This window comes from Haliotis asinina, chromosome 9, assembly GCF_037392515.1.
Source record: "Haliotis asinina isolate JCU_RB_2024 chromosome 9, JCU_Hal_asi_v2, whole genome shotgun sequence".
NCBI classification, from domain to species: domain Eukaryota; kingdom Metazoa; phylum Mollusca; class Gastropoda; order Lepetellida; family Haliotidae; genus Haliotis; species Haliotis asinina.
This window is the reverse complement of record NC_090288.1, coordinates 49,046,382-49,059,871: the sequence shown is the minus strand read 5'-3', so window position 1 is coordinate 49,059,871 and position 13,490 is coordinate 49,046,382. Positions and strand designations below refer to the sequence as shown.

The 13,490-nt window shown below is 38.5% G+C and overlaps 1 protein-coding gene across 1 annotated transcript in view; it reads left to right on the top strand.

Moving 5' to 3' along the window:
* The first annotated feature begins 107 nt into the window (after positions 1 to 107).
* Positions 108 to 13,490, top strand: part of LOC137296730 (uncharacterized) — a 56,904-nt gene continuing 43,521 nt past the window's right edge. The window contains exons 1-2 of the mRNA XM_067828564.1: positions 108 to 197; positions 425 to 727. Of these exons, the coding sequence (XP_067684665.1) occupies positions 443 to 727 (285 nt within the window). The 5' untranslated portion in view covers positions 108 to 197; positions 425 to 442. The remainder of the gene's footprint in view (positions 198 to 424; positions 728 to 13,490) is intronic.

Genomic DNA, 13,490 nt, shown 5'->3' with positions numbered 1-13,490 from the left:
TCTCGTTCTTACGTCGGGAACTCTGGAATTGCACATAGGTCATACTGGTATATACCACATGTCTTTGACTGGACCAGTCCATTAATGGGTTGTCCCATTTACCGACACCTGGGTCTCGTTACAGCAGAGGAGGGGTGTGACTGATTTGTTCCACAATATATCACATGCTGAGAAACCATGACTGACCCTCGTTAACGGTAAGTAAAGCAGTGTCTTAAATCATGTTACATCTTTTAAATTATCGTACACTATATTGTAGTATAATGTTTGTTTATAGGAATACAAGTAATAATTGCTGAAGATGAGATGGCAAAAGAGTTTTGCAAGTACTGAAGTCCTTCCCATCAAGTTTGTCATAACAGATCAACATTTGATTAACTAGTACATGTTGTATTGCTAATGTAATGTGGTGTTTTTATTGTAGGACATGGTATGAAAAAGGATGTTCTTTGGATATGAAAAGAAGAAAGTTTTTGCAGTAAAACACAGAATGGATCCCCAGTGCGTGTCCCTCCCAAACATTCCTGTGTGTATGATGCTGTTCCTTTCTCTTGTCAACATCGGCCATGGAGATCCAGGCATCAGTGTCCCAGACAATGTGCCGCTTTATACCCAGGGAGCCCATATATCACAAGGCTTACCAGATGTTCTTGTGTTTGTGGGAAGAATTTTTGAGTACTCTCTGGCATCACATGAAATATTTGGACAAGATGGTGTCAAGCCACAGGTAAGTTCTTTTGTTTTGATGCAATGTCTTTATGTCATGGTATCTAATGTTTCCAACATTTTTTATTTAATTTTTAATTTAAAAATAATTTTATTATTACATTTTAAATGTTTACTACCAAAAATATGTTAAGGACCACTGAGTTCTTCAATTTACTTATTTATACATATTACTGGGAGTCATAGCCCTTAACTGTTTGAGTTGTATGAGTACAAAACTCACTCTACTGGGAAACTGTTTGAGAACATGTACATGAAACAGCACCTGGAAACATAAATTGACAACATAAAGAATTGTTGCATTTTCAAACCATTTTGCATGTACTACATGCCGTGGTCAAGAAAGGACTGAAATATAGTTTAAAAGAGGCAGATAATCCAACTCCTTCATATGTATAGAGATGCATACCATTTGGGGAATCATTGGCCTAGTGGTGTAGGAGTTGCTTCCCTTAGCCCTTACTGGATCTGCTGGTAAGAGAGTCTGATTGTAAATTATCCATGACTGATGTTTTGATTGGTGAAAGCTGTACTTTTATTGGTTGGTTTTACAAGACTGTTGAATATATTGTATCACTTCCTGTTTGGTCACATATCTCATTACCTATGATGACTGATCCAGACATTCACAATACGACTCTTGAACCATTACCTCACATCAATGACATTACAGGTCTACAGTCACTTGATAGTCTGGTCCAGACTGCCATCATACAGATGAAATTGTGCTGGGTGTTTAACAACATCAACCAAAAATATGATCATACAATCAATGGATTGTTTAATCCACCCTTGATTTTTGTTAAGTCCAGTTTGAATTATTTAAAGACAGAACTATCCTGTAGACAGAATATTGCTGACTGCCATATACAAAAAGCTACGCCACATAAACTGGTCTTTAGCACTGGTATACTTATGTGAAACGTGTCTATACCAATAGTACCATAAAAACATGATTTTTTTTAATGTTTAATGTATTTATTAATGCATTGATGAGGAACAACACAAAAAACACCAAGAATAAATGAATGTTTTGTATTCATTAAAAAATAGTACTGATAAACTTAGAGAAAAGGCAGAAGCAGTAGTAATTTTTTATTAGAAGTGCATTGTTCTTTAGTGATTCACATTTTGAATTTCTTTTACAAAAAAATATGTTCGGACAACCGCAGCAACTTTTAAAATAGCTCCAGTAACAATACAATTGGTTACAGTTGAAAATCACCTCACTAGAATTTGAAAACATCGTTGGAAGGTGGGTGTGCCAGCCCAGATGGTGAGCTAGTTTGTGCACGTTGCCACTACTATTGTGTATAAACGGTCCCCCCAGCTGCTAACAGTAGCAATTTCCTTTTCATGCTTCAAGAATCTTGACTCATCACGCTGGTTTTCCGTTCTGTAGCAGAAGTGGTGCTATTTACTGCCAGAGAACTTGTAAAATGGTTGGAGTCTTGTGGAACAATAGGCCATTACACCGATAGACCTTTCCCTTCCATTGTCCAGAGGACCTGTGTCTGATTTTAGTTTAGGGGACAAGGAATACTGTCCACAGACTGTGTGCCGTTGTTACCATTAAATGTGGCACGCATGCTTGCCATGGGTGTACAGCAGTCGACCTGCTGAAAGTCTCACCACACCTGGGCCTCTTCTGGTTTCTGATGATTGTTGGGTAAAAGGTTGCTGGTTTGATAAACATTTCACATGTTGAAAGATGTCTTCAGGTGGGTTTAACTTTGATACAGATCTGTTAAACAGCATGTTTTGCCATTTATTGTTTGGAAAATTGTCTTTTGTGGTTCTTTTTTTCTGAATTCAATATGTTCAAACAGGTTCATGAAGAATGGAAAACACAATACCAATGATATATTGTTGAAGTATACTGAGTGAAGTTGTACACCACTTTTAGCAATATTCCAGCAACATCGCGGCAGGGGAAACCAGAAATGAACTTAACACAAGCGAGCACTTTAACAACTTATTTGTCCCACTGGCCTTGTTCCTCCCTAGATTTGTGGTGTGGAGTGAGTGGGTGTAGGAGTGAGCACACTGCTTTTAGCAATAATCCAACAATATCACATCAGGAAGACATCAGAGACTTAATACAAGCAGGCACTTTAAAAACTTGCCTATCCCATTTGAAAATCTTTGTTAAGAGGTTAGGTTCTTAATAATGATTGAAACAAACTTTCCCTAAAAAACCCCCCACATCCCCAAACGTCAGATGATGATTATATTCATTCAAACTAATTTTCAGATTAACCTTTTCAAACAGTTACGTTTTAAGTAGACATGTTTGTAAAGCAAAACAGGTAAGCCTTTTATTTTTCTTTGGTATAGTTTGAAAATCACCAACACAAGCACACCCACATATGTGCATTGTGAGGGGTTCAGAAGATGTTTTTGGTCCTGAAGTTAGCGCTGAAATTGATATCACCCTGCCACACAATACAAGTTGTGCAAGCTTAGGTTGTGCATGTGGTTTTAAACTGCTCCCATACCTAAATGATAAGCAACACATGGGACGAAACATGAGTTGGAAATCTGATAATGTTGTGGCAAGATTTAGAAAGTTTTTAAGCACATATGATATGTGGCTTTCAGACTTACATGCATTAAGCATATTAAGACCAAAGGTGAACAGGTTCATTAGTCTTTGGATATGTTGGTGAACAAAATGTATTATGGTTTTTTCATTGAATGATTTTTACCCTTGCTGCTTCAGAAAAGATATTGTAATCTTGAGAGCTATTTGTAGCATATCTTCTGAAACTGAAATGGTGATCTTGACAGCAGTTACAGAGTTCTTCAGAAACTGAAACTGTTATCTTGTGAGCTATTTGTGGGATTTCTACATCATATTCTTGTGGATAGAGTACCCATGTGTGTAAGGGTTTCATAATGAAAACAGTAAAGGCTTGTGAGACATGGTTATATAAGTGTAGCATTAGTCATAGTGGGGCTTTTACCACTGTTACTTGTGTAACTAGATATTACATGTAATCACAGGCATAAGGGCAGAGGAGAACCAATCAGAACTGATGACAGGTTCCTGGTCCCAGGAGATTATAGGGCATAATGATTAGCCAAGCATTTGGTATGGGGATTAGACAAACATCTAGTTTCTGAACTAAACACATTTTTCAGAAAAAAAGTTTTAATTTAAAAAAGAAATACAATGAAAAGGAGCCCAGGGACTTTCATCATTTTGAGAATCTGTGGAAATCTAGACTTGCCACACACTCTAGACTTGCATTGGCTACACTGGATATACTTATTTCAGGGTCTGTATGACCAGAGATCATATAATAATATATAATAATCTATTATATGGCCTCTGTTATGACAGAAAAGATAGGGATATTCTCTGTGATAAGGGTCAGTATTCAGTTGTTAGATCTAGTGACTTGCTGGCACCCAAGCATATCTGAAAGGAACAATCAACTAATTTTAGATCCTCATTCCACTCTAATGATCTGTTTCAAATAAACTCATGAAGATTCCTGTTAGAAAAGGTCTTCAGCAACCCATGGTGGAAGCCATGTCAGCTGAGTGGATTACGTGGATGGCAATTAGGTGAATGTCTCTGAGGGTGTGGGTTCAGATTCGGGGGGAACTCAACTCGGCCCAACTTTAGTATTAGAATCTGTACTTTACTGAAAAAGAGTAACCAAAAATATAACATGTTAACTCATACTTGTATGTTTTAACTGAACGATCAACTCATTCCACACTTTTCTCAATTTCTGTTTAACTTCACCTCTGTTCTAGTTTGAAATAGGAGACTTAAGGGTTACTAAATACCCAGGGATTCCTGTATGGAATATTTTGATTTAGTTGGTTCCACCAAGCTATACATCCATGCAATGAGAACGAGAAAGTATGTGTACTGTGACATTAGATGTTGGCACCATAGAGCAGTACTCCGCATTGATCCAAGGCTGTACTGAGTGCTTGGGTGTTTGGTTGTTGTTTAACACTGCTCTCAGTGACATTACAGCTATATGACATGGTGTGTAAATAAATGAGTCTGGACCAGACAATCTAGTGATCAAAAGCATGAGCACTGATCTACCCAGTTGGGATACAATGACATGTCAGCGATGACATGATGACACTGTCAACCACGTCAACGAGTCTGACCACCTGACCCCGTTGGTCGCCTCTTGTGACAAGCATGGATTACTGAAGATCAGCTCTATACCAAATCTTCACAGATGCGTTGGTTCTAAACTCATGGATGTCTAGAGCTAGTGGACTGTATGAGGATGCACTTCTGTTAGAGGGACAATGTCTTTCATTCATAGTTTTTGGAAATTATCATTTTAAAATTTTAATTACTTTAGAGACTTGTGCAAGTCTAACACTTACTGAATGGGGTGTGATTTAGGACAGACAAGATGTAGGTTGAGTCTGTGACTTGATACTAATGTAGAACACGTGAGTCGGACATGTTAGGACATGGAGATAGCGACTGCTGTCATGTAACTATAGACGCCATCCCAGAGGAGGGGATTAAACAGTGTTTTTATGGTTGATAATGTTTGTATACTTTACAAAAAAGACATAAGAAGAGTTTGTTTGCCTTCTTGTCAACTCTGACCGGAAGGATAGAGCAATTTGGGTATATACTTTGCTTTAAAGGGTCAGCCTATCCTTATGTTGCAAGTGAAAATTAGTCTTAAATATTTTGCCCACATGGCATATTGTTCCTATTCTGGAAAACAGAGCATTATTTGTATGTTTTGACTGTTTACTCTTGGACATGCTTCTCCCGAGTCCCTTAAAAGAGCCATGCTGCCATCTTGGAATATTGAAGGAACGAGTGAGTGAATGAGTTGAGATTTGTGCTGCTTTTATCAGTATTCCAGCCATGTCATGTCAGGCTACACCAGAAATGGGCTTCACACACTGTAGTCATGTGGGGAAAAGAACCTAAGTGCTTGGCATGACAGGCAAACACTTAAACCATGTTAACCACTAGGCTACCGACCCAAACATTGGGGGATGAGCATGACGAAAGCTGCCCTGGGATCTATCTATATCTGCAATAAAGCCCTAATCCTTCATCAAATGATTGTAAAAATTAATAGTTCGAATGAAAATAATTCCAAATTTATCAGTATTTACAAGATTGAAAACATTCAAATTATCCAACTCTGGACAATGTCACACTAGCTTTTCCAGTGTGCCAGCCCAAGGCAATTAGTTTGTGATCCCATATACATCCTGTCCAGAACAGGTGATGGAAAAAGTGAATGAATAAATACAGATACAGGAATAAGGAAATACATTACTGAAGAAATGAAGAAAGGAATACTGTTCATCTTGACACAAACTGAGCACTGTGAGGTAACAGTGATAATTTTGTTTCATGTTCCCAAGTTGATAGCTGGCTGTTATGAACAGCCTCGTTGTTGAGTGCATAACAACTAACAATCATGCTGGAGCTTAAATATAAGCGTTATCATTGCCGCGAGTGTTGTACAGATGGTAGAGGAAGTGAAATAGCACCACTGGCCTTGTATGTTCCTCACACTCGATGTGAGGCAGCCTTCATCTCTCAATACTGTCATTTCTGTTCCAAACAGGCCTGATTTCATCCAGTTTCTTCTTCATACTAAACTGTCTTATCAATTGTTTTGTGGGTTCCATTCTGTTTCCTTGATAACCACATTGACAGTTTGTCCATCGTTTTTGCGAGATGGAGATAAAGCCTCTGAATAATGATTCGTTGCAAAGCATTATGGGGAAAGAACAAACAGTTCAGTGTGGCTTAGATGGTGAAATAAATTCCGATGAAGGCGATTGTTTGTAGAAATGCCACCCTATTGCTGTGTTAATGTCAGACAACAATGTGATGGGTTTTATCTAAATGGTAGTATGATTGTCAGGTGACGGCATATACAGGGGAGATTCTATAAATGTTCCTTGATACGCATCCCTCCAATTTGTGGTCAGAAGTCATTCATCTGCCCTGTTACTTTTGCATTTGATGTGACTTTTTTTGATTTGTTGCATGATATGAGAGATGGAGAGAGGCTAGGAGGGGAGTGAAAGTGCACAAAGGAAGAAAGAAGGGGGAAGAAGGGAGTGACAGAAGGGAAAAAGGGGAACAGTGGAGGCGAAAAGAGGGAACAAGGGAGTGAGAGAAAGGAAACCAAGGAGAGAACAGGGAGGACAATGGAAAAGGGATAAGGAGATAAGTGTGAACATGGGCGTGAGAAAAGGGAAACCAAAGGAAAGGCTAACAAGGAGGTAAAAGAAGGGAAACAAAGGAGAGAAGGGGAACAGGGGAGTGAGAAATGGGAAACAAGGGAGAAAAAGGGGACCAAGAGAGTGAGAGAAGGAAAAAAGGGAGTAAAAGAATGGAAACAAAGGAGAAGGGGATCAAGGGATTAAGAGTAAGGAGGACAAAGGAGAGAAGGGGAACAAGAGAGTAAGAAAAGGGGGAACAAAAGAGAGAAAGGGAACAAGGGAGTAAGAAAAGGGGGAACAAAGGAGAAAAGGGAACAAGGGTGTAAGAGAAGCGGGGACAAAGAAAAGGAGAACAAGGGACTGAGAGGGGAATAAAGGAGAGATGGGAAAGCAAGGGAAAAGAGATAAGAGGGAGAGAAGGAGAGGGGAAAAGGAAAACAAGGGAAAAGTTATAAGCAGAAAAGGAGATAAGAAGAACCAAGGGAGTGAGAGAAGAGGGACAAAGAGCGACTGAAGGGAAACAAGGGAGTGAGAGAAGGGGGACAGAGGAGTAGGGAAAGGATAAGAGGAGAAAAGAGAACAAAGGAGGAGAGAAGAGGACTAAAGGGATACCACAAAGGCAGAGGGAAAGAGAGAGATGGTAGAGCCATTTGTAGTAGATGCCTTCCAGATGTCTGGTGTTGCACACCATGCTCAGTGTGACATTGATCTGAGCTGTATCATTACTAAAGAATATGTTCTATGAGTTCATGGAACCCAGTGGAAATTTAGTGTATAGTTGATTGTATATTCCAAGCAAAAATGTTTTTCTTTGCAAAGTTAATTCAATCCCTGTATTTGTAAATGCTGGAAATTTGTAATGATGACATCACATGAAGAGCTATTTATCTTTCAGTGTTGATTTGTTGCAGCAGTGATACAGCAGTAATAATCTGCAGTTTAAACAATTACACATAATTTTCAAGGCAATATTTTTTGTAGAATAAAACATCCTCTAACATATACTCCTGGAAACAAATAGGGAAGACATGAAAGTAAAAGTGTTCCTTTATTTTTGTTCATGTTTCTTCACAAAGTATGTGTTGCACTGTGGGTGAAATGCTGGTAATTAATAAAGGAACACTTCTTTCATGTGTTCCCTTATTTGTTTCCAGGAGTGTATATGTATTATGCTTGCTTGAAGAGAGAGCCAGGAGTTCGTAAATACACAGTAAAACCCAAAGCATTCACTTCAGGTATTAATGAGCAAAATATGAAATTAGTTTTAGGAAGATCACACATTTAGTTCTATTCACAAATTGTAAGATATAAGACTGATCTGAAAAGTGAGAAAATAGATTTGTGTATTATGAATATAGTGTGTATTAACTATTATGAATATGAGCCCATAACGCCCTATTAAACCAGTGTGAGCAAGATTTGCTTATAATCATGATAAACTAAAACTATGAACACTCAATACCTGAATGCCGAGACAGTAACAGTATCTCAGCTAATAAAAGCTGTATCCCATGGCACTCGTCTGACAAGTTAATGAGTAAGATAATCAATTCACACTAATTACTTCATTGCAGTTGGTGATGATTAACTGTCATCACAGGCCTCATACCCTCTAGACATTGTATACAGGTATTGGTTACATGGTGGTGGTGTAATTAGTGAGGTACAGCAGGTTAAACACATGCTGGCATACACGTCACTTTTAGAATCTCTGCTCTAGACCCTGAAATAAATTTGTTCCTTTTAAATTGTATATATGTATTTTTCTTCCCAATCCTTCTCCTGTTTCCTCTCCCTCTCCATCTTCTTTTTTTCTGTTTCCTTCTGTTTTGTCCACTACTCCAGCTCCTGTTTTGTCCTCCACCTCTCCATCTTCTCCTGTTTTGTCCTCCATTCTTCTGTTTTGTCCTCTACTTTTCCATCTTCTGTTTTGTCCTCTACTTTTCCATCTTCTGTTTTGTCCTCTACTTTTCCATCTTCTGCTTTGTCTTCTGCTTCTCCATCTTGTCCTGTTTTGTCTTCTACTTCTCATCTTCTCCTGTTTTGTCTTCTGCTTCTCCATCTTGTCCTGTTTTGTCTTCTACTTCTCATCTTCTTTATCTTCCACTCTATCCTTTCTCCTTTGTACTTCTCTTGTTTCTTGTTCGAATTTTCTATTCCATTTCCTCTACTCCCTTTTTTTACATTTTCTCCCCTTCTTCTCCTTATCTTCCCAGTTCTTCCCATTTATGTTTCTACTGCATCTTTTATGGCTTCATTTTCTTTTGCTTGTACTCTAGACTTGTCTGTCTTGTTTCTGAAACTCACCATCCATAAAAAATCTGAACATGTTTTATGAATATGACCCCATAAAATTCTGTGGTTCACAGTACAGTTTAGCACGTTTATATTTTTTTTGGGTAGTAGCAATAGGAGAAAAGTGTACTTGTATTTAAATATGAAAACAGCAAAGACGATAACTTTATCCCATTCATTCAGTGATGTTTTCCAAGTGTCTGGGCACTTAAACTTTGTGTTGAATGAAGACCCAGCTGGGTCAGCCTTATAAGCACTGGTGAAATGGCGCTACTAAAAATAATTTGATCCCATGTCCAAATGATGCTAATCCTGTAGCCATACTTATGACCAGATGTGTCTGAGGATGTGAACTCTGCTCCAAGGTTTTGGAATGATTGGAAAGTCAGAAAGTGTGAATGCAATTTAGTTATCTTTGTCTTTAACAACACATGTCTTTTCATTGTGAAGTGGAATCGGCTAAGATAACATGGGAAGACAGTGTGGGCTAGGCACTGACTTGTAGGCTATCAAAATCTCTTCACTGTCAGTCTGACTAATTGAAAACACATGACACTTGGAGCGTATTTTAACTTCTTGTGCCTTTAGTCAGGGGACTTGCTTTGAAGGATGGGCTTGTCCCAAAAGTTGGGAAGTTGCTATTTATTCATAAAATATTTTGTGGAGTATTTTCTGACTTCAGACGAATTTGAAATGATCATTCTCAGATATCTGTGGCAGATATTTATAGATTCACTCTAGCATGTTGACATGATTTAAGTGCAATCTGTGGATGGTTTATGGGTGATTTACACATGGTTTACATGTTTGAAAATACTTTTGATCCATCTGTGATCTTGTTGAATGTCAATTTTCTGTGGGATTGACAACATTAGACAAGCTATGTATATATAGATAATTTGTGTCCTTTCTTTTCATTATAATGAATGTAAACTTGATCTCATCACTATATGGCCAAAATAGTACCGATGTGATGTAAAGCCCAAACTCAAATCAACTCCTTTTCATTAAAATCAGTAATCCTTTTAGTGTTTTCTTGGGAATTGTGAGTTATTCAGTTTCAAATGACAAAGAATGTTCATGTCCTCGACCACTAGTCACCACAGCTGTGTTATAACTGCATTATTGTACAGTGTTATTTTAAGCCACACTTACTGGGATTTGGAATGCTGTGTTATCTTGGTTATCGCACACGGCACCCAAATATCCCATGTTGAATTCTGGTGAGATGTAAACTCTGCAAGTCGCTTGCAGAGGAATAGCACAGTTGAACATTTAACTGCAAATACATCTGTAGGACTAGTGATAACAGACACATGACTCGAAAGTAATTAAATTTTCTGTTATCACCAGATAGCAAATATTCAGCATATTGCTATGAATGTCCCAGCATGCAGCTGTGTTGAGAAGGGTCATAACGTTTGTATCACATGCAGTAGGATGGTGGAAGTGTTGGCAGAGATAGGTGTATGTCTTTCACCATTCCTGCTGATATGAGCAAAATCTATTTGATGTGAGCACTTGAAGCTCACATAAGTATCTAAATGTACTAAATGTATTAGTTTTTTCTTTTTTTCTTTGTGATCACATGACCCAGATGCGTCTACCAGTCTCTCAAAACTCTTTGGATATGCTTTTATTCTATTCAAGGGAGCCCAAGACAGAGAGTGAGTGAATGTAAAAGGTTTTAGACCCTTTTAGCAATGTTCCAGCAATAGTATGGCACCAGAAATGGGCTTCACACATTGTATCCCTTGGAGAATTGAACCCAGCTTCAACGTGATGAACGAACGCTGTAAACACAAAACTGCTCCACCACTCCCCGAAAACTGTAATATATTCAGGTGGCAAAATTTAGAGAGTTGCATCCCTTAGCCATTTAGTATCTGCTGAGCAAACTTTTGTATCACCCAATTCACCAATGAATATGTTTTCCATGAGTGGTGAGTGCCTATGCTTTCCAAGAACTTTCCTCTTACACTAAACAGACAAAGTGAGTGTAAGCATAAAGTCAGAAGAAAGGAGTGTCTTAAAATGAAATAGTAAATGTTAACATCTGTGTATTAGTTGCTTTATCAATTCAATATGGCCGCCCTGATACCTTTGGAGGACACTTTGTATTCATGGCAGTAATTGATAATGAGATTAAAAGCGTGTGTGGTCATGCTGAAGTGAAACAGACTAGCAGTAGTTATACAACAGCAGCATAATTCATTATCTATTTCAACTTTGATTGGTCGATATCTTTTTTGATCATCACACAGACAGGAAGTGGTCACAGGAAGACAGTTTTCATGGAAACATGATGCAGCTAATTCCCCAAAGCTTTGGTTTACCAAGAACACTAATCAGACAGCCTGAGAGACTTGCATGCACATGTTACATACACTTACAACTGCCTTTCATGTAGTGCTTGGCTCTAATTAGATCTGTCACAAACCAACAGAAGGAATGTGGATCATGTTGGCTGAGGTAGCCTATGATCCAGGCTGGAAGTCCAGACAATGTTCTTCACACAGGGTTGCATGGAGAATGTGGAACAGGAAGACACTGGTAGAAAACCATCCATCTGCCCTTACTGTCAGTAGATTGTCTTAACAAATACAAATATAGTGGTGCATTTCTTGTCAGGGATAATTCATCGGATACTAGAGTGTATTGTAAGTACTCCTTACTCGTGGCTGGGTTGAGGATAGCCAAGCAAGTTGACTCACTCACTCGCTCGCTCACTCACTCACTCACTCACTCTGATGGAAGGTGATGGGAGACCTCTCACATATCCTTGTTTACTTCAGTTATGGGCTCCTGGAAGGATTGCACAACTGTTGGTACTCATGATTGTTTTGATTTGATATTTTCCTTCATGTGACAACTTTAGGTCACTAAGGCCTTTTTCCACAAAACATTTATCTTACCACTCAGACAATTTTGTATTGTCACTCAAACAATTTTATCTTGCCACTCGAGCAATTACATGTTGTCACTCAAAGAATTTTACCTCTGATACATAAACTCAGACATTGCACTGAGATCACTTTTGTGGATCAGGGCTATGTTTTACAAAGCTATCATAGTGCTAGGACTGTTGTAAGTCTACCTTAGTGTATAGGATGTGAAACAGTCGTAGTGCTACTGTAACAATGTGAAATGGGGTCTAGGTATAAAGTGATCTTTAAGTCTTAGAGTATGGGATTTATGATCATCTAAGTGCTAAGGTCACTTTGTGCACATGGGCCCTGGGATGAATGTCAACATCAAATTGATACACTGAGCAGTGAACTGAAACACTCCCAAAGACGTTAAACCAAAGTGAACCATTCTGTATAGCAACAGGTTCACTGGTGCATAACACTTAAGGAATAGTTACAATGCCGGTTTTCTAGACTAATGCTTAGTCTCTGAAAATATGTTATTGCGAAGGAACTCATAGCCCTACTTAAACTGAAAAGGAGCCCCCAGTGTGAGAACATTCAGGGAGGGATCTGAGGGAATGTTTTTTTACCAGTGACTTACGTATCACCGATAGGATTGGTCAGAAAAAGAAAATGCTTTTGTTCGGGGACTATGAGACAGACATGCAGTTGATGTCTCACAAATATATTGATACCAGTCTAAGTAAACTTAGTCTCAGAGTATTTCATTACACTCCACCACTGAGTCTAAAAAAACCTAGTAGGAGGTGGAGTCAGGTAACCTTTGAGCGACCAGTGACCGTCCAATCAATTGGGAGACTTTTAAATAGATTTAACTAATCAGACATCGGCTACTATTCAGGGATCAGAGGGAATAGTATATACGCTTTGGGGTTTCTGTTTACATGGTTACCATTAGTAATATTTCTGCAAGATAACATCCTTGAATATTGCCAAAAACACTATTTTCAGTGACTGTTTACTCACCGTTGTCATGGTTGTACGTACACCGTGTGCATCACCCGGAAGCGAGCGTACGCTAAATAGCATTCGGAATTGTTCGTGTACGAACCTATTCGAGATAAAAAGTTCAAAAGGTATGTTCGAATGTGGACTTTCACGATTTGGTAAGCTGTGTTCTGATTGGTCCATCTCAAGGTTACCTGACTCGACCTCGCATAAGGTTTTGTTAGACTCAGTAGTGGAATGTAACAAAAAGTACTAAGGATAAGTGTACTTAGACTGATGTTGATACAAATGTACCTGTTTATGACAGAAGAGAACTCTTTCAAGAATCTTTAAATCTTATTAAGTCATTTCTTATCCTTTGAGAAACAAGAACCATTAAAGCCAAGAAAACGA